This window comes from Centroberyx gerrardi, chromosome 20 (genome assembly GCF_048128805.1).
Source record: "Centroberyx gerrardi isolate f3 chromosome 20, fCenGer3.hap1.cur.20231027, whole genome shotgun sequence".
Taxonomy (NCBI): domain Eukaryota; kingdom Metazoa; phylum Chordata; class Actinopteri; order Beryciformes; family Berycidae; genus Centroberyx; species Centroberyx gerrardi.
In genome coordinates this window covers 10,218,643-10,240,259 of record NC_136016.1, presented here as the reverse complement: position 1 = coordinate 10,240,259, position 21,617 = coordinate 10,218,643, and the positions used below count along the sequence as shown (strand labels likewise).

Sequence of the window (21,617 nt, the reverse complement as noted above, 5' to 3'; positions counted from 1 at the left end):
TGATATTGGAGGGCAGAGTGTGTGGGTTCCCTTTGATCTTCCCTCTTTCCCTCCTCATCCCTCAAAGCTTGCTGTAGAGAAAGAGGCAGAGCAGAGCAGAAAGAGAATAAGGTAGAGAGAGAGAGAGAGAGAGACAGAGAGTTGCCAACCGCCATTAAAAGACAAGAAAAAGAGGGAGAGATACAGAGAGAGAGTGGAAGCGAAGAGCCTTCAGGGCAAAAATCAAACTGGTTCTGCTCAACTGGCCCTACCTGCAGAGGAGGCGATGGACAGTTGACAGCCCACGGCTCTCACAGCTGCCCCTCAAACCCTGGCGAAAGAACAGGAGTGAATTTGGCCGGAGAAGCTGCTGCAGTCCGACGGCCTGTCTCTCAGAGCAGCCTGAGACAAATACAGCATGTCTGCCTGGTCTGTCAGTCCAGCTGCTAGCTGCCAGCATTAACCCCCCCCCCTCCGCCTTCCCATAACAGACTGAGAGAAGTAGTTTCTGAACACTCCTGTCCATCATATTTCAAAGCCTCCTCTCCCAGTGATAACACAGGAAAAATATGTCAGTCAGTCAGGGAGAGAACGGTGCGAAAAGAAAGAGTCCCGTAAGGGCTCGGTTAGTACAACATCAAACGGCTTGTTTGTGTTTGTCAGTTGGAACATCATCGCAGCGAAGCACTATATCCCCCTGATGTGATGGTCTCTTCCGGGCTAGCTTGCACATCTGATTTTGCCGGTAGTGACGGACCATGGGCAGAGCCCTATTTTTAGAAAACTGACAGGGCTGAAGACTTCGGCCAGATCTCAGAAGACCAGGGCCTGTGTGTGTCTGCACCTGAGGGCCAAGGCAGCAGCTGCAGAGGCCAAGGAATGACAGTACTGAAGACCTATCTGACCAGGATGCTGCATCTAAATCTGTACACGGTCCGCTGAATGCACAATGAGGAAACTGGTGACTCACTGCTCGGCGGAGAACGCTCAATTTTAAAGTTTACAGCGAGTACTTTAAGTACAGTCCTATCTCCGCGGCTAGGACCGAAGGTTAGTAGCAACAGTGTTGGAAGAGGAGCAGATAAGGGGGGGACATATTTGTGCTCGGAGTGTAGAGACAGCTTCTTCAGTACAGCAATGTAGTAATCATGCTGTGAAGTAATCTTAAAGGTTACAAAAAACACGTTGAACAAAAAGCGTGGCGCCAAATTGCTCTTGAGTTGCACACTTTTTCGACTTCATCGACAACTCAAAGAAACTGCTCTGTCGCTCTTTCTTTCAGTCTCTATAAGCGCAAGCCGTTTTATTTGGTCTGTACAGACTACCGAAGCCTGAATACAATCATTTTCCAGTTCCCATAGGGAGAGAAAGAAACAGAAGGGGAATAAAACAGCGCTGCTTCTCTGCGCTCTGTTGCATGGAGGGGGGGAGAGGGGTAGGGAGCGTGGAGTGGGGGGGTTGGTAGGGGAGCTTAAGCATGCAGCACTCTCTGCATTGTGTTTGTTTTTGTATTCAGTAGGTGTTTACAAGGATAAGCCCAAAGGCGTAGAATGTCATTTTTCATGCAGCGGTGTATGTGTGCATGTTTGCACACATGTGTGTGAGAGACACAGAGAGAGAAACAGAAAGAGAGAGACAGCGCGACTGAGTGAATGAGTGAGATCCACAAGGGACTGTGTGAGAGGGAACCTCTGTTGAGGTTGTGTTGTGTTCTACTGTTTCCACAAGGAGTGAAAGAGGACGTAATTGACCATCAAAGGAAACCTTTTCTTCAGTGGTTTTCAGTGATGCTGAAAACCACTTTCACTGCTGCTCTCACACCACCACCACTAAACTAACAAGGAGAGAGCACTCTGCACTTTTATTCTTTTCCTTCACTGACGTTGCCCTGTTGTTCAACAATCGATGTTTTTTTCCCTGTCACTTGAAATTGCCTGCATGACGTCACTAGTGACAAATAGGGCTGTCAACGAATATTCTAAATTCGATTATATAATCGAATTGTAAAAAAAAACAGACATTCGATTGTGAAAATTAATATTCGATTGTGAAAAAAAAAAAAAAGCAGTACTACCGCGGCTGTCTGCCTCGCGAGTTCTCGCGTGGGCCTGGGCCGCTGCACTGAATGCACTGCATGACGGACAGAAGTCACACAACGTCACTTTCATTGATTGAAAATTAAATGTAGGTCAAGCTGAAACGAGCAAATAATTCAACAACAACCGTGTGGTAATGATGGCAGAGAGGAAATACTGGAAATACTTCGGATTTTGGTCAGACGGCAAAATTGTGGAACCTCGAGATAAAGTTGTATCAAATTGTTTATTTAAACCAGTATGAATATTACCTAACCTGTATAAAAATTAGGCTATCGAATAACATATCAATTACGAATCATTCATTTGATCTCGCTCCAAGAGACAGCGCGTTCTCAGTTCTCACTCTAGCACCAACAGAGAGAGAGAGAGAGAGGTCTACGGTATTTAAATGAAGTTTTACGGTATAGGACATTATTTTATTTGTTTATTTTGTAATGTGTAGGTATGTAGATCTTTTAAAAGACATGTTTATGTTGAAATAAATATACCTATACAAGTAGTTATGTCTCTTGTTGTATTGGTTTGCCCTCTTATGGACATAATGCGCAAAAATAGATATTCGAATGGTTCGAACCTATGTGTTTTTTTAGGAGGAATAATCGAACGTCATTTTTGGCCAATTTTGACAGCCCTAGTGACAAAGAAGATAACTCATTGGGCGGAGAATGACAGCTACCTGCAGCTGAAAGGCCATGCTACCTTTGGTAATTGCAAAGTAACTGCAGTGACTCTGGGTTGAACCAATCTGCTCTCTGACTGGACTGGGCACTGTTTCCACAAAGCTGAGTCAGCAGAGGGAGTCACCTTAGCCTGACAAAAGAGGGGGGTGGGGGTGGGGGGGAGCTACACTTGATCAATAAATGAAAAGTTTGGTTACAAAATTAGATATCCACCATTTGAGAAATGTAATGCTTACTCTAAATGGTTGTTGGCATAATAAAATAAACTGAGCAATGGACACTGGGTAACACCAACTATATTTACATATACATAATTTGAGTTATGCATACAACATCCAACCTCACTCCATCAGCGTGACTTCCCTTTGTTCATAAACATTTAAGTCATCTCCATCCTACTCCAGTATCAGTCATCATCTCTGTCTGATGTAAGTACACAGGCACCCCACCGGCCATCTGGTAAAACACTCATTAACCCCTTTGTCTACCATGTCTATAAACAAAGCCCACCCACTGAGTTTAAATGTTTAAACGCCCAAGCCAGAATCTATCTGCCCATATAAACATTAGACTGCATATTCACATAGACCTTTGAAGTGTTTGACTTGAAACTGGAAAATGAGCTTTTTGCAAATTTAATAACCAATTGTACTTTAATGCTTATACACATTACGAAACATACTCACATATACATATACATATGGTGTCCAGTTTAAACAAACTCTGGTGGTGGGGACAGTGTTAAACCACTGCAATTACGAATTTATAATTCCTGCCAGTCATCTGTGGAGCCAACAACAGACAATAGTAAAATTGGCCTTCAAAGAGTGTCCATTTTATGTAGACTCAAGGTGAGGAGATAGGCAGTCTGGTTGGCTGTGATACACAGCAGCTCCAGAGTTCTGTCATTTTATGAGAGGTTTAAAGACTTCTCTCAGGGAGGGGGGAAGATTTAGAGAAGGGAGAAGTGCTAGCCAATCCACTGAGCTGTCCTCGCTTCTTTGATCACCGGTGTATATTGTGTTCTAAAATGGCGTTAAAAGGGAGGAGCCCATTCCACAAGACAGTTCGGCAGCTTGAAAAACAGCCACACAAATTTAAGCTACGGTTTTGTGTAAAAGGTCTCTGGCAGCTGTGCCTCCAAATCTCTCGCTCCCTTTAACTGTCACGTAACGGCTGCAGTGATGTACTACATCGCATGCCCCATACTCAGTTGTTACCTATTGCTCTACAGTAACAATAGTGCTCCTGCTCTTTAATATGCCACTCTCCTGCCAGAGTTAAATATGCAGGGTCTACTTGTGCTGCTTTACAAGCACCCCACTTTTTCCCCACATCACTCCTCCGCCTGCAGGGGAAACCTTAGGACTGTTTAAATAAAGAATAAGGAAAGAGAAGATGAACAGTAAAGCAAAAAAAAGGAGAGGGGAAAAAAACACTCTGCCCCCTTCAACACAGCAATTAATCAATTAGCCGGAGCGAATCAATACTCCCCGCCCAGCTTGGCAGGCTGACAGCACTCAGGTGTAATTAAAATTGTAACTATTGACAAATCAAGATGGATGGAGCACTTCCTGCTGGTGCTGCTCAGCTCTGAGAGAGTGATTATCTTTGTGTGGCTAAAACATGGAGGGGATAGATGTGTGTGTGTGTGTGTTTGTGTGTATATGTGTGTTCACATGTGTGCAAGGTGCTAGCAAAACTACCTATTAGTGTGCCTGAGTTGAGGTCAAGCGCTAGTAATCCTGTGGGTCAAAGCCCAGCGTCCACACATCCATCTCCCTCTGTCACCTTCCATTATCATCAGGTCATTCCCATTAAGTTGACTGTTAAAGTGTTAAATGACTTGGTCATGTGTGAAGCGCATCCAAGCAAATGATAATCAAGACGTTAATCTAACAAATCTACATTTGGCTAACGGGTGAAGCGTAAAGAAGGAGAACTGTGAACAGTTGCCTCTCCCCACAGTTGTCATGGAATCTCACTGATGTAATTGTCAGGATGATGGTGATACTCCACCTTTTCAGAATCACAGACGTCGGAGGCTGCAGAGAGTAAAGGAGGTACTTCAATTATCAGGTGATATCAGCTCCTTTGTAGGTCTGAGCAGATACAAAGAAGGGATCTGCATTTTGTAACAGCGGAGAGGTTGTCTGAAGATCAGCAGCTTGTCAGTCTTCAGCTGATAAAAACGCCAGACACTTGTGAAAGTCTGGTTGAAGCCTTTGATTGCCCTCCAGTTAATTGCCGATGCTGCTATCACCTTTCTTCCTTTCTTTACGCTTCTCTCCGTTTCTCTGTTTCTCATAAGGCTGTGTTTGTGAGGTACATGGGCTCACAAAAAAATAATTTGAGCAGTGCTTGGTGTTTACATGGTGTTTGGCAGGAGTCAAAAGGAACTCTTCAAAAGCAATATCATAGCTGTCCACGATCAATGCACAAATACGAGCTTTTTGGAGAGATGCGAGTCTTATTCCATTGACTGAGCCATGCTTAAAATCTCTTGAGACTGGCCCTTGAACGTCAAACAAGGACACAAAGAAAGACAATAACAAGACGTTCCAGAAATTTAAATGAACATTATTTTCAAAGAAGCACCAGGGAGCAGTCATTAAGTGTGTTGTTAAAGAGGAAGAAATATAGGTCTCTCCAAGTAAGAGGGGATCGCATCATTACGAGTTCCTCTCTGTGGGCTTTCACTTGGTGCAAAGTTCATTTGTTGGCTAATTACAAAAAGAAAATAGAATATCTTCAAACTCCAGGGAAACGAATCTATGATTTAGTATTTCCTACTTTTAAAGCACCCGACAAAAAGAGCTTCAGCCATTGTCAGGCGTATGAAAAATTCATACAGAGCCTCATGCAGTGTCTACCCTACTGACAAATGCAAAAATGGGCCAGGAAAACTGACAGATCAACACAGAATTCTCCTGACAATATTCAACATATCTGACTCTGACACCCAGTCTCTCCCATTATAGCTAACATTCTAATTCCAACTTCATTGCCACACTGCATTTCATTTCATTTTCTTTCTATCTCCGTCTCTTTCCATCTCAACCCTCGCCCTCTCTCCCTTTCTGTCTCCGTCTTCCATCTATCTGCCATTTATTCAGTGAATCCGAACCAGAATCTTTTCCCCGTCTCCAGTGAGAGTGACTAAGAACCATGCTGATGACAAATTACCCCAGCGGTCACTGGGATCTGTTTGCGAAAAATCCATTTGATGACGACTTAGCAGGGTCCAACGCAGGGAATGCATTCACCAGCGAGTGAGAATGACACGGTACTCACAGGAGACGCATTTTGCCTATCAATCTCGCGCATCCTTTTAGGAGACTTGTGCATGATGATGGGCGCATCACAGCCCCCCATGCTGTCTGTGCTCATACTGTGGGCGGTAGGAAGATTTTGTCAGCAGAATGTAGCAGTGTGATGGGAAGAGCGTGTAAACAAAGAGGCTGGCAGATCCAAGGCATACAATGCTGCGGTACAGAGGATTTCAACAGACGTCCCATCTGATGTGACTGCCTTACCTGGGGGATTAGAGAGGAAGCCTCCTGTGTCGAAATGTTAAGGTGCCGCCATGCATAAACATATTGCTGTGCCAGCAACGCCATGAGGCGATTGAATCTAAAACATAGCTCCCGAATATAAAGAGGCCATTCAAACCCAAATGAATAAACATATTCATTCCTTCTATAATGTGTGAGTAATAACTCATAAGAGCAAGGTTATCCTCCAAATGCATCTGGAAGCTGGAAGCGGAAAAAGTCTCACGTTCTAATAGTTCTCTTCATTCTGCATTATTATTATGTAAAGCATAAAAATGTGTTCTCTCATCAAATCAAAGCACCCCACAAATCAAAGTTAAGGCAATTACAATCTTATTCCGCCCTTTCAAATGGCAACAGCTGTTTCCCTTGGTCAAAATTGCAGTGTAATTGCACGCGGTAGCATATGGTTATGGCTGATTAATCCAACTGGGGGAGAAGGCCCCATTATTTCTGTGTGGGATGGGTAAATAGGCAGCGGGCCTAGTGCTGGATGGATGGGTAATGGGATGGCGAAAAAAGGGAATGGGCCTTTGATGAGATGTCTGTTAAAGATGGGGCGATCGTCAGAATCGATCAGACCCTGTACCGTCCCTATGTGATGGCCGTTAAATTGATCTGCTTGTCGTCTGGCTTCTTAAAGAGAGAATCATGCCAGTGATACCGAACTAGGCAAAAAAGGAGAGCTGTACGGGCTGAATCCATTTTCATTCACAGAATATATGGCTGTGGGTATCTTCAATCTACTGCCCCTTCATGAACTCTTTCCCAGGGTTGCAGGGTTTTTTTTTTCCTTCATCTTTTTTGTTCATCCAGCATTGCAGAGAGATCATTATAGCCTCAGGGGAGCCCAGTGTGTGGCAGCATGTCAGGGACATGATGACAGCTAAAGGACTGCTTATTCACCGACGTGCTTAGATTAATGGCCCACCACATACACATGTACACAGACACACACTCATGCACACACCCATATATGCAAACACACACATTCACAATTTACATACACACACACACACACACCCATGCACGCGCGCACACACACACACACACACCTCCCTCAGGGAACTGCAATTACAGGGTTCAGAGGTGGTTTCCCAAGCCCCCAGCCAATCTGATTGCATTTCCATTATAAACACACAAGGAGCTGCATGAGTGAGTCAGGTTTGGAGGCCTCCTGAAGCTAGTGTCACGCTGAGGTCCTTGCTCATTTCCATTTGGCCAGACGAGGGCTGTCGCTGGTAAACAAGCCTTGGCTGTGCCTCCCCCCTGCCTGTCGCCGCATGCATAATGGTCCTCTTAAAGAGCGCAGGAAAAGTTCAAGTCCATAATCACATCGGCACCTCTGGCTTATTATTTTTTAGAGGTCATTCTGGAACCCACTTTAAAGGACACATGCACTTGCAGCAAACCAGACCCGCTATCAGGTACAACTGCATCTGATGTATGGTGTGGGAGTGCAGAAGGCCTCCCGATGTGTTTTGCTATGGTGATATTTTGGGAGGCCGTAACACAGCAGAAGCGTGGGTTGGCTTGCCTCTCAAAGATGAAACAGGGCATCAGATACAGTAACACTGGATACACACTGGCTCTCACTGAGGCTATATTAAAACAAGTTGGAATGCCCTACCTTAAAATCCTTCAATCCATTCTCAGTGCACAAAACGTAATCAGGCCCGAGCCTTACTGTGGCTGAGATCCGCACATAGATCGAAGGCAACTGCAGCTTCAAAGGGAAAACGCTGTAGCACATACAGAAAAGGCATATAAACACGTGCACATACAATAAACATGCAAGCTCTCAGTGGTTACATCAAAGGGTAAAAAAACCCCACCTAATTGATGTACACAAACAGACAAGCATAGCCTATAGCTAATAAATTAATCAAACCAACACCTACCACCAGAAACATAAGCCCACGAATGTATACACACACAAAGATGCTCTCACACACTAGCCTGGTAAGACCATCCTGATCACGTGACCTCACATTCTGTTTCGCTCCATGGATCAGTGTGGACTTCTAGCCGCCCACATCGATTTCCTGAAATTACAATCACGTTGATGACGTGAAATACAGGCCGCCGCTGGCAAAACAGTAATGCCGTCTCCCGAAGCATCAAGCGGTAACGTTAACGTTTGTAGAGTAAACACAGCCATAAGTGCAGTTATTGCAGAAATAGACTCAATAACAACAATTAAACAAGAACAAGAGTACGCACTAGCGGAGTTTCTCGGCGGAAAAGACGTTTTCGCCATTCTTCCGAGTGGATTTGAATTTGGATTCGCTGATTGGCTGAAGGAGTTTGTCTGTCAAGGCAAGTACTCCCGCCCACTGAAATCGATGTGGCCGGCTAGAAGTCCAGACTGATCCGTGGAGCGAAACAGAATGTGAGGTCACGTGATCAGGATGGTCTTACCAGGCTACTCACACACACAAACCACAGATAAACTCCTAACCAATAATTCATGAGCAAGTAATCCAGCCTGCCCTTGTGCACAGCAGCTTAGTCAAAGGAGCTGTTTAAAGACTACGTGGGGGAAAAAAAGACTAGTTCAATGAGAGCCCCAATTAGGAATACGGGATATGCTTCAATAAGAATGGCTGGACAATGATTATCAAGGCTGTCACTAACTTAAGCCAAAAGGGAGCCAAGTCGTCACTGTAATTTTTGTTTGGGATTCTGAAGCGGTTTCCCCAAAAGTGACCCTTGGTTGTCCGGCTCAGTTTGTGTGTGCAGCATTCGCCGGCTGCCCTGGGTGGCCTTTTGTCCCAGTCAGCCCAGTATTGTGGACAGAAACCCAATTAAAAACCATGCAGAGACAAACAGGACAGCCCTGGCACACCCTCACCAGACTCCTTTGTGCCATGTTCCAGACAGTGGGCAAGATGACAGGGGCTTGAGAAGCAGACTATTTGCGAATAAGGCTGTTACATCGTCGCCTCAGCCCCACACTGCTGTACCAAGCCAAACTGTCTCGGCTGGCGTCGAGAGAAGAAGAAAAAATGAAAAGTCTTTTTTTTTCAAATAAAAGTCATCTTTGGGTTATATAACAGGGGTTTCAAAGAGCAGGACCAGCTGAAAACTTAGGATTAAGGCCCCTGGAATGTGCTCAATGAGATGAGAGAGGAAAATGAAAAGTGGCTGGCGTGACAATGAGGGCATTAGAGAGCGAGGCGGCCGCTGAATGGAGAACTGTGACATGGCATCGATTATGCCGCGGCATTGCCACCTAGAAGTGCCCTCTGTGGAGTGAGCCATTGTTGGTGGCACCATTTTTATGTCATCTCCCCCCCCCCTCCAAGTTAGGCTGGCCTTATCTTTGCCTGCTGTATTAAAGTATTAAAGCCAGAGTGGGATTTATGAGTTTTAGAACCACAAAATCCAAAGTCCTCCCAAAAAGCATGCATATCCTAAAAAAGAAGTGTGTTTTTGTGTGAGTGGGAGAGAATGGGCTCATGGGGGTGTTTTTAAGCCTGTGTTTGTATGCTTGTGTGTATCTATGTGTGTGAAGGGATGTGTGCATGTGTGTAGGTGTGTGTGTGCGTGTGCGCTCATACATTTGTATGTCTGTCAGCGTCTGCCGGTATGTGGTACATGGTATTACACAGGCAAGTTATTTCTTTCTGGAATGTGCATGTATGGGTGTATTATAGCAACCAGGATATATTGTACAGGACTTAGTGGAGTAGCGAAGCTGGCAGGAAGATGCTCTGGCACCAGAGCTGGAGCTGCATGTACAGGGCTATCGGGAAAATCGAGAAGCCTTTCTATGGCTTGGCAAGTACACAAAGGCCTTATTTCTCACCAGGGATTGGTTTTGAGTTACACCATGGACTAAATACTTTGTTCGCAGAGCCCTTCTGCCTACACTAGTCACTTGAGAGAGGGCACTTAGAGCAAATGGGGAGCAGTTTCTGTGTTTGTGTGTGGTGATGTGTGCATGTGCGACGAGTGCAATAAACCAGGGAGCTTTGATCACACCAGGATTTACACAGGCATCCTAACAAGGAGCCTTTTTGGTACTTTAAGTATGAGGGATTATCCAATATAATCATGCGACTTAGAGGTTGTCGAGCAGCATAATAAATGAAGGAAGGAAAATCAGACCGAGTTTGGCAGAATGTTGCGGTGTAGATTAAACCTTGATAAAGCCCGAAACAAAGATGCTCGACACACATTCGCACATCTCTATCTTTCTCATTCTCCCTCTATACCCCCCCCCCCCCCCCCCCTCCTCCTCTCTCACATGTATATGGCAGCACAAAAGCGAGCAGCTTCACAAGAGTGAAAATGAGGACACAGCAGGCCCCAGCTGAAGTGGTTGAAGCTCTAAAGATGCCGCGACGATGCTGTCTTGTCACGTACATTCATATTAATAATGAAGAAAGGAGTCCTTTATGCCAATAAAGATGATGCTGCTCTACATAGACGCTGCCACATACGTTATGAGTTCTTTTGGGGGGGGGTTTCTGACTTTCAACCCTTTCAGCTACCAGAATAATAACAGAAAGGGCCGAGGGTAACAAGAAGCTTCATAGGAACAATCTCGGTGGGCTCTATTAGGAGTCCTCCAGTGAATTAAGATACAGTCCATTATTAAGCACAACAGGCACCTCTCCTGCAGACACTGTAATACAGTACAAGCAGTTTCCGTTTCGCTAACGATTCCATATTCCTTTGCTTTTATGTGTTCTTTAATTGGAGAGTTTTAAGAAGTGGGGGGCTGCTGGGGAGGAAGAGCAGCTGATGTGACCCAACGAGAAAAGAGAGGAAGGGAGAACAGAAAGAGAGAGAGAGAGAGAGAGAGAGAGAGAGAGAGAGAGAGAGAGAGAGAGAGAGAGAGAGAGAGAGAGAGAGAGAGAGGCACTATATGCTGGCTCAAGCATAAGCAAGCATGTAACCTACTGCGAGTGGGTGCATCTGGTCCACATACCCTGTTGTTCCATCAAATTCACTATGTGCCCTACTGTGTGTAATTGCATTTCTGTGTACAGGATACATCTCACCGGCCCGCAGCGTGTTGAAGACTATGAATACACAGTCCTATTACTGTACTGTGGGAGGCAAGTCTGAGCATCAAGTTTAGTGAGCGGTGAGAAGTGTTACGCTGTGTTTATGGCTATTAATGAGCAAGAACAGCAGTCATTCATATTCGCTCCTTTCACTCTATCATCCCAAAGCTTTGCCCTTGGCCACGGCCCTGCTGAGGAGAGGCTGTGGCACTGTAGCTATAGAGCACATAGCAGGAATGTGTGTGTGTGTGTGTGTGTGTGTGTGTGTGTGTGTGCGCGCGTGTGTTTTTGGATAAAACAAAAGTGACCTGGCCATCCCATAATGTCCATGAGTGAACAAGAAAAAGGTCCAGATCAATAAAAACAGTCCCACTCCGGAGAACTCTGGAAGTGCTTTCTAGAGAGAAAAACAAAAAAATTTTCAGCTACGCCTATCGCCTGGACTTGCCAATGCCGGAGACCTTGGGTGGAGGTTTTGTGTTATTGAACGTAGCACACTGAAACTCCAGACATCCCTCTGAGAAATCTATCCGTGGACTTTGACCATGAGTTTTCTAGCCTGCCCCGAATACTGAAAGCAATGTGTTGTGACCTTTGGCCAAAGTGCTGGCTGAAAGGATATAGGACAGACTCACTCTTTCTTGCAAATCGCTTCGCAGGGCGCAGCTGCTACAAGGGAACTGAGTTCCCCTGTCTGTCAATTAAGATGAGTGACAAATCAGAGCATTTGTAGTCTGGGGCCATCCTCTCAACCCCACTGTCTCCACATATCACTCACACTCTCATCTCAATGTGTTTCTCTCTCTTGTTTACCACTTCAGTGTTGCCCCCACCCATCAAGTCAATTTTAAATCATCACAAAAAGTACACTTATGTCTGCCGCCTAAGAAAGGCATGGCTCATACAAAAAAGACCAAAGGTGGTTTTGAAGTGGAACAAAGAAAAACTAACAATGGAGGGACCTTGATGAGAATAAGCCTTCATCTAATTGCAACGCTTCAGACATTGCTGTCTCCCTTATGCACCCAGGAGATGGGATATTGGCTCCTCAAGCTCTCTCTCTCGACTCACACACACATACAAAAACACAGAGACATGCACACACATACACAAACACACACAGTGTCTCTTTGGCACAAGTGTCTCTGTCCATTTAGTGGAGAACAGAGGAAGAGTCACTTTGAGGAAAAGAAAGGACACATCACAGCAGTCTCATACTGCCATATGGCAAATGCAGGTTTCACCTATTTACTTGAAAGCCACGGACTATCTCACTGAAAATTCTCATTGCATGTTTATGATTATATGCCCCGTTTTGCTGCCCGTGATGGGAATGCGTCCAATATCCTTTTCCTCCCAGGCAGTCAAGAGGATGCTCACACAAGCTGCATGCATTTCATTCCAGCCATGCAAATTTAAATCTCCTAACAGGTTTCAAATCAACATGCCATCACGGACGTCTATTATTGTGTCAAGGTCAATGTCCAAAACACTTAGCTAAAAACAGACCACTCTAAGCATCCCAGGCATCCTCGCCAGGCAGCAGCATGGAATAGCTCATTTCCATTGCAGCGCCCTCCCCTTCTCCAATGCCTCCACACTCTCTCATCACCAGCCTTATGGACGTTAATCTGAGTGCCATGCCTCTGACGGAATGAAGGCCTCAACTCCTTCTAAAACTCCTAAAGTCAAGCTGTAAAACAGTCAGGCTAATCTGCTAACGTTGAGTGATGCAGAAGTGTGTGTGCCAAACATGACATTCCAATTGAGTCCTCCCCCGCTGCTCTGAGCTCCAAAATAGACGTGTTAGAAATGACAAAAACAGCAGGCTAGGCCGACATTGTCTCGGCACGACCTCGGTAAATGAGGAATGAATGTGAACTGTAAGAGACACCAGGCAGCTCCTATAAATGTCACTTCAAGCATAATATCTGGGGTGTGCTGGGGGGATGTCCTGTTTTACGGAGTTTATGAGAAGTTGTGAGAGTGGTGTGCTTATGTGTCAGCTACCAAAAATGGGGCTTTAAGCTTTACAGGGTCTTGGTTTCAAGATAGCATTTTGGAAGGAAGCAGAATGCTTCGTCAAGCAGCGATGCCAGCGCTGGAGTGTGGATCTCAAAGTGAAAGCATTAGCCTCATTTGGATTACAATGACAAAAACACTGACGGAACAAGATCAGATCTTGTAGCTATCAGTCTGTTACATGGGCTCATTATGCATATAGATTTTTTTTTTTTTTTATTATTTTCCTGCAGCGCACAATGACTGACAATATACAAGAAGTGAGGATTATTTCTCTCTCTGCTCAGTGAGCCTTAAAGCAAGACATCGTTGCGCTTCAGTCTGATGAAGGCCGCTCTCCCGTCGTTAAAAGGCCGTTTCAGTGGACTGGTCGTTAAAATGTGGCCAGCGCTGGGTGACACGTCCATCCAGAGGCACGCTGCTCGCCTCATCATGTTCTTTAATCATCGGAGGGAAAGAGAGGAGCCCGCACCAGGGTCACTCTCAACGAGCGGCACTCCGAACAGTCTGAAGAGAGTCCAATTAAATCCCACATTTTCTGACCCGTGAGCGAATACGTAATGAAATCTGAGGGATGCTGCCGGATGGACTGAGCAGGAAGACCAGAGAGAGAGAGAGAGAGAGAGAGAGAGAGAGAGAGAGAGAGAGAGAGAGAGAGAGAGAGAGAGAGAGAGAGAGGGGGGCTGACAGTCTCCATCCCCAACTTCCACACATACACAGTCACATGCATGCATATCACTTTATGCACCCATGCACATCCAGATACAGAGGAGAGGCACTTCTCCCCCGGGCCATTGGTGTAAATAAGAATGTGTTCTTATTTGACTCGCTTAGTTAAGTTAGCATTAAGAGGAACAGAGAAAGAAAGTGAGAAACAAGCATCCAGAATCAGAGACAGACGGCAGAGAGAAAGACATAGAGGGAGAGGGAGACGAGAGAGAGAGAGCAAGACAGAGAGAGAGAGAGAGAGAGAGAGAGAGGAGGGGGGAAACCGGCAATGTCAGGATTCTTAATCCCTGGGACGAAGAGTTATCAATCTGCTGTAAATGTCAGGCAGTAGGATATGCCCTCATGAATGATGGATATCTGCCATATCGTAGCCTTGTTTGTTTTTTCATCTCCTCTACATTGTATTATTGAGTGAGCGCCACCAAGGGCTTAGAGTCTATCTTGAGAGGTAATACTCCCCCCTTACAGTGGCAGCAATACCTGAATCACAATTACCCAAGCAGAGAGGGTGAAGAGGCATGCAGAGAGCGAGGGGGAAGGAGGGGGGGCTGCCTTTTAACCACAGGATGCTCCCCGTGTCACCCAGGTTAAGCTACATACAAGGGAATTTAAAACAAATGGATGCATCACTTGCGAAAATGCTAAGAGGGAATTTGTCTAAATCAGGGGTTTTCATGTCAAGGACCTCAACGTAGATATACTTTACACCAGAGACACAAAACCAAGATTTGTACCGCGGACTCTCTATTGTGTTAACTTCTACATTGAATGAAGCAACAGTGAAATTGTACCAATCCTCATTTTTCCTGGGACCCCCTGGATACCCTTCAAGGACTGCTGGGGCTACCCAGACCCCAGTTTGCAAACCACTGCTCTAAATGATGTAAGGTGATAAGGGTCAAGGTGGCGGTGTCATGCGCTGTTTTACCAGTCCTCACACAGGACTAGTATCAATTTCCCAAAGCAATCAATCATGTTCAGTGGCTTTCCCTGTATGAAAAAGAACTAGCATAATCCGATAATAAAATTTTGAAGGATGCTATACAAATATCACTGCAACACTAATATCCTATAGGGATATTATAGTCTAGTTATACCACAAGGGATTAAAATAAAGTAAGGAAGATCAGTATAGACTCAATATTGGGTACCACAGGCACTCTAAGTTATTAAGATTATTACAGTGAGAGTTAGAGTCGTACTCCAGCTTCCTTTGAGGTCATCGACTCCAGTGGATGCAAATTACCACACTTGGCTGCTGCTTTTCTCTGTGCAGAGGAAAAGGACTGCATAATTCTCAGACAACCAATTCAAGTCTTTTTTTTACATTCAGTGTGTGTTTACCCTGTCTTTATTCGCTCCATATCAGCATGTGCCATATCTGTTTATTTACAGTGCAGCTGCTTGTTTGCTGCGCAAACTTCCACCTCCATGGGACCCCGCTTGATTAATTAATTAGGATTTATTAATCAGATTAACATTTTGCACAGCTGGGCTTCTAATATCACACACTCATACAGTGGCATATGTTCAAACAAGAAAATTCAATTACCCCAACACTATAACAGTTGGAAAAAAAAACTTTGGTTTTCATAATCAACTGCATTAAAATCAGAGCACTCTCGCTCCAATAGCCTACATCTGTCACATTCTATTACATAGACAACACTGAGATAATGTGAGCTAAATAGAGCCAACGGCTGGGGAAATTGGGTTAAGATTAGGGCTAACATTAGCAATTGGGGCTCACAACTCATAAAATGAACTTTAAGTCTCACTGAAATGTTTCATCAAGCAAATAACTGCAACAAAAAGTGATACATGCGTATGTGTGACGGTGAGATAAAGATAGATGTGGGGTCAATGTGAATGATGCGAGCACGCCGAAATAGGCTACGCACAAAACGCAAAAATGAACGGACACATCACAGATCCTATACCAAAGTGACGGATAGCGACCATTAGGTTCCACATTAACATCCAAGGGGAAAGGAGGCTACTATATATCCTACTACACACAGCCATGGCCTGTGTGATGACTGATCGTCACCAGAGCGAATGCCCCAGTCTTACCTTGAGCTCTTGTGCAGTGGATGAATAACGAAAAAAATAAAATCCATGTGGCGCGCCACATCGGTCTGTTCCCGGAGTCCTCAAACATGGTCCAAACCCGGGAGAATTGGACAACGGGTGCCCGGCACGCTTGAAACATGTTGCTCTGTCCGAGTCCTGACGGGGTTCTGCTGGGTGCCGTCCGCCTGCTGTCGGGTCTGTCTGTCGGGGGAACCTACGGGCGCTCCAGCGGGGCAGCGCGCACCATCCAAAGAGCGCAAAACCGGGCAGAGGACGCTGCAGCCTGGCACGACCGAAGTTGAAATTCGGTCAGTCAAAGTCTATTTTTTCTCAGTTAAAATCTTCCCCAGTTCCATGTGCACTGAAATATAATATTATCCTTTAAGTGGGGAAGCGGTCCTACTTGGTTTCTTTAAAATTCTGGGTAAAACGGCGTGTCTCAGTCAGTCAGATGGATCCCGCAGGTTCAGTGCAAATCAACGGTCCAATTCTCGCTGCACCTGTAAGAAGGCAAGCTGAAGATCATACTCGGCAACACTTTTTCATACACTTCTTTATGTGTCCTTGAGATGTGTTTTTTTCCTTTCTTGTTTTAAAGTTCAGCCTCCTCCATCGCTGTCCGAAACCAAACGGCTATAGTTCTTCAACGCCAAATGAACAGACTTTCCTCGAATCCGCTTGGAGAGGAGGACCGGAGCACCAGATTAGGAGCACGCCACAAAGTTCCTTCCCAAAGCGCGCCGCCAAGGTCGGCGGATCTATTTGACAGGACCACTGGGTGGAAGTTCAGCTGCTCGGAGAACAGGGGAAGAGGGGAGTGGGAGAGAAACTTGGAAGTAGTCACACTGCCATGGTCGGAGCCTGCCGTGGAGGAGCCGGGCTGCCGGTGTGTGTCGGAGGAGGACGAGTCCCGGGTTCCCTATGAGGATCCATATAGGATCTGATGGCTGGGAGCGCAGTGCAGGTTGCCACCATGCGGCCAAGCGCAATAACACATTCTCGGCTACCAGGCAGCCAAACTGGAGAGGAATTGACTGCTTTTCACATCACAAAAAGGTGAAATGAATATAAGCCTTTGTTGAAATATTTCCAAAGAGCAAATACCAAACTGATAACAGATATGTTGCAAGAAGTGCTGGGGTCCTTAACGAAAAATCACTGTAATATTCCTGTAGGGATTTATAGTGTGTCTGTTTTACTCTATAGTGAGTTTATAGTGACCTTGTCGTACATTATGGTATTTTCTTTTATCTCCCATAGTATCACTATAATATTCCTATAGGAACGTATAGTTTGGCTGTGATATTGTCGGGCTATAGCACCCTTCCAAAATATATCATAAGCATGACTGTAGTTCTTTTTCGCAAGTTGCTGTGGACTGTAATTCCCCCACGCTGTCTGAGGTACATGACATGAATAGGAAAAGACAGGAATGGCTGTGCTAAATCCTGACAGCCAAGACTAAAACTGCTGCATGTTATCTCGGGGTGGCTTGTCCGCGTTCGAGCTCCTTGTGCAAGGAGAGCAAAGAGGACAAGGGGGAGGAGAGAAGGGGGAACGGGAAACGAATGAAGTCGGAGGCAGAATGGGGAGAAGCAAAGAAAGAGGGAGACAGAGAGGGAGGGGGGGGGGGGGTGAAAGAGAATGACTGAGCAAATGCTGTTTTCTAAATGACAATGTCAGTAAGGGACAGAAGCAGAGAGCGAGGGATGAGAAAGCCTGACTGAGCAAATGCTCCTCTGTCTTGGAAATGACAGTGCCTTGCCAGGAGAAACCAGGAGTGCTTAATGCAATGTTTTGGTGAGTTCCATCTAAGCCACCACAGGGCAGCAAGGAAATAATGCACCATGGTAATAGCCTCTGTTGTTTCTCAGCGTGATCTTTATCCTCCTGTTGTCTTTCGCCTTCTTATCCATAAAATGTGATACCTTGCACAAAAGTTAATAAGACAGTTAACGTCAGGAAAACCAAGATGGAGTGCTTCCTTGCCCACCCCCAGGGCTGCCCGGGGACCCGATTATGATTTTTCAATGTACTTACTGTGCCTGCACTCAGCAAGAGGGTAATTTAGAAAATCCCTCGACAGAGTATTTTGAGCCAAAGCTTTCCTCACACAAGAAGCAAAGCTGTTTGTTTGCGTGGCTTTATATATTTTTTTCTTTCCTTCCAGATGCCCAGATGCCAAAGCTGCCAGGTGTTAGCTCTTGGTGTTGTTGAGCAATGGCTAGCTGTGATCACAGGTGCTAAAGCAGCTTACTACAAGCTGTATTCAGTCCAATATCAGACACAGGAGAGGCACTGCTTTCATCCAGCCCCAGAATTAACCACACAACTGGCAATGATGATTCTGAGTCATCTGCAGCAGACTGCAATCATTTGCAGTATCAAAACTATTCTGAGATTTGCCTTGGGCATCCATATTTAACACCTTAAACGAGACTACCTAGTGGATTCCGTTTTTGGCACAGCGGAGGAGATAGGAAGGAGGGCAAAGAAATCTGGAGGTGCCTGCAGAATTATTTTATCATAAAGCCATGAGACTACAGTATGCCTCCCTCTTACGTAAGCAAACTGACGTGACTTATTTATACCATTATTATACCACTACCATTGCTACCCCACTGACTCCCAAAACCACTCTCACCAGCCTTGTATTGCCAATGAATACCCTCATCCGTACCACCCCGAATAGCATGATTTGCATTCAAACTCTCCTCATTCACGGAGTCTTCAACCGTGAAAAACTCTAGCTGGTGCAGAACTCACAATAAAACTGTACTCTCTTTTCATTTCCATCAGCAAAGTCAGAGGGGCACTCCGAAGCAGAACTCCCGCTGCATGTTCAGAAGGCTGGAGGGGAGCAAGAGAGGAAGGGAAGAGGGGAGGAGAGGCATCTTTGATCACCAAAAGGCATCAGTGTATGAAATCATTGGAGATGCGGTCAGACAGAAGGCCTGATCAATAGCTCGAACATTCACCCTTGTTCGGCTGTGAGGACTCCATCGGCGATACAGGCAAGATCATAAACACGTACACACACACATAGACACGTACACACGCACGACCATGGGTGCCTACATGCGCAAGTGTGGCACACTAACATACACACAGTTACACACGCACACAAGTATGCAAACATACTCACATACACAGACAGACACACACACATGCACACGGACTACAAAAAAAAGGAAATAATATCAGAGGGCTAGTCCGTTGACCGCCCACATAGCAGAGCAGGGATCAGAACTCCAAGTAGACCAGGTAGACGGGAGGGAAGTCTCCAAGTGCTTCAGAGAGCTCTGTGAAGTCCACCCATACCACACACTTACACACACAAGCCCACCACTCTGATGTCCTTACGCACAACCCACCCCAGACCTCATCGGCCTCTACTTCAGAGGCAGCGCGGCTTTCTTGTTTGTGCTTTATTGTTTATCAGCATTTTCAATAAATCATCTCCGCTCTCAAATTCAGTCAGATCACGTTGAACAGTTCAGAGTGTAAGGGAGAATTGCGGTTGGTGTGAGTTGAAATATTTCCATCTTCTGAACTGGTTTCAGATCATTGAGTTCATGTATTTCATGAATTTATTTGCCCAAGACCATTCAGGTTGAAGTCCTGTTTTGTGTACCAATGAGAAGGTTTATGTTACATGGCGGACTAGTGGTGAAACATCATGGGAAAGGCAATACCTTATTAAGAAACGCAATAATTCTAACAATAACTCTAGTACTATAGCTACGTGTTGGGCTGGAAATAAGGTTAATGAATAATGTAACTTCACACTTTTCATAGCAATGGCCATGGATGCCTAATTTACACAATGTTAGGGGTTTTTTTCTTTCCTACAATTTTACATATGTATTTTTATACATTTGTTTTGTATACTGACTGTGATGCTTGATTCTCAGTGGTACATTAAAGGACCCAATTCATTTAAAGAGATGCTATAAACGTAGGAGAGGTGTCTGCAAAGGCTTCATTTCTTTTTTGTAAAATAACAGAATTCAAAGGCTATATTGCACAAAATGCCAAATAAGCCGGGCACATGAAACATTATCAATTCATTTTGAATATCATAGTTATCTTTTTTTTTTCTCCGTTATTCTTTTGCTTTGGCATCCTACCTGTTGCTGTTGCTCTGCTGTGCTGACACAGCTAGCGGTTTCATCTTCAATAATCTGTTGAAAACATCTCACTTTAGCTTTAGTAGATAGCTTGCCAAATGTTAAACACAGATTCAGAGAGACAGAGAGAGGAGTTTGGCACACAGAATACGAAATGGAACGTTAGCCGTAAGCCTACTCTAAAAACAACAGTTGTTAGCTAGCTAGCTAAACGTTTGGTCACGTAACTTTTTGCCTTTCACCTCTGGTGGTTACACAGTTAAGGTCTTCAGAGAAACATACCTGTGCTGTTGTTGTTTTTTTTGCTTTTCTTTGCTCATAAATTGTGCAATGTTAGCGTTTCATGGTTCAAACAATTACTGCTGTCACTCCATTCGCTATCGCATCGTCCCATCATCTGTAGTGTACATAGTGCAGACTATTTTTAGCGCAACATGGAATATACCACTTGGGTTGGAAAGGGGGTGTAGCAATCCAAATGCAACTATGCTATCTACATGCAGACAGAGGAGAAAATATTAGATTGAATATTAGAATTTTACAACATTTAGATTTTTCAAAGGGGTGAAAAGTGGAGGGCGCTAATTTCCAAGTGGAGGGGCATCTGCCTAACTTGCCTAGGCGCCAGTGGTTATGGCAATGTGCTTGCAATGGTTACCCCTCAGTGGTAAATTAATTTAGGGGTAGCACTGGCTGCATTAAAATAACACTGCAGGTTAGGTTAGGTTAGGTTAGGTTAGGTTAGATGGGCTTAATACGGCACTGCTTAGTGGCCATGATGGACCAAGCAGTGCAGACCTGTTGGGCTGGTGCTGTTGGCCCACCTGGATTCCAAAAAGTCAGTTTTCAAATGGTCCGCCCGAGCAAAGTTCAGCTTTGCTCGGCCGGACCATTTGAAAACTGACTTTTTGGAGTGAGGGAGAGAGAGAGACACTGGGCTTGTTTCTCCCTGTATTAATTAGGTAAAGGGCTCCCTGTTATTTATTAAACATTTCTCGCACCATTAACACTTCTATATCAATTAGAGCCCATGCAAGGAGGCATTGAGAGAATCTCTCCTCCCTCCCCTCCCTTCCTCCACCGCTTTGACCAATCTCACTGGAGGCTTAATGAATTGGAACGAGCAGGGGATGATGGGAATGGGAGCATGGTAGGAGGCCGATGGGGTGATGAGCGTCATTTATTACCACCGAGGCCAATTACAATGAAGATCTGTCATCCTCTGCTTCTGATAGAGGAGGACTCATGGTCTCCTGTGGAGGTTCCTCTGACCATCCCAACAACCCCAATCAACAGGCTCGCCCTGAACTCACACAACCTCATTTAAAAGCCA

General features: G+C 45.1%; 1 protein-coding gene across 1 annotated transcript in view; it reads right to left on the bottom strand.

The window, feature by feature from the left end:
- sdk2b (sidekick cell adhesion molecule 2b) overlaps positions 1-16,290 on the bottom strand; it is a 238,338-nt gene extending 222,048 nt beyond the window's left edge. The window contains exon 1 of the mRNA XM_078290678.1: positions 16,155-16,290. Within this exon, the coding sequence (XP_078146804.1) occupies positions 16,155-16,242 (88 nt within the window). The 5' untranslated portion in view covers positions 16,243-16,290. The remainder of the gene's footprint in view (positions 1-16,154) is intronic.
- Positions 16,291-21,617: the final 5,327 nt, after the last annotated feature.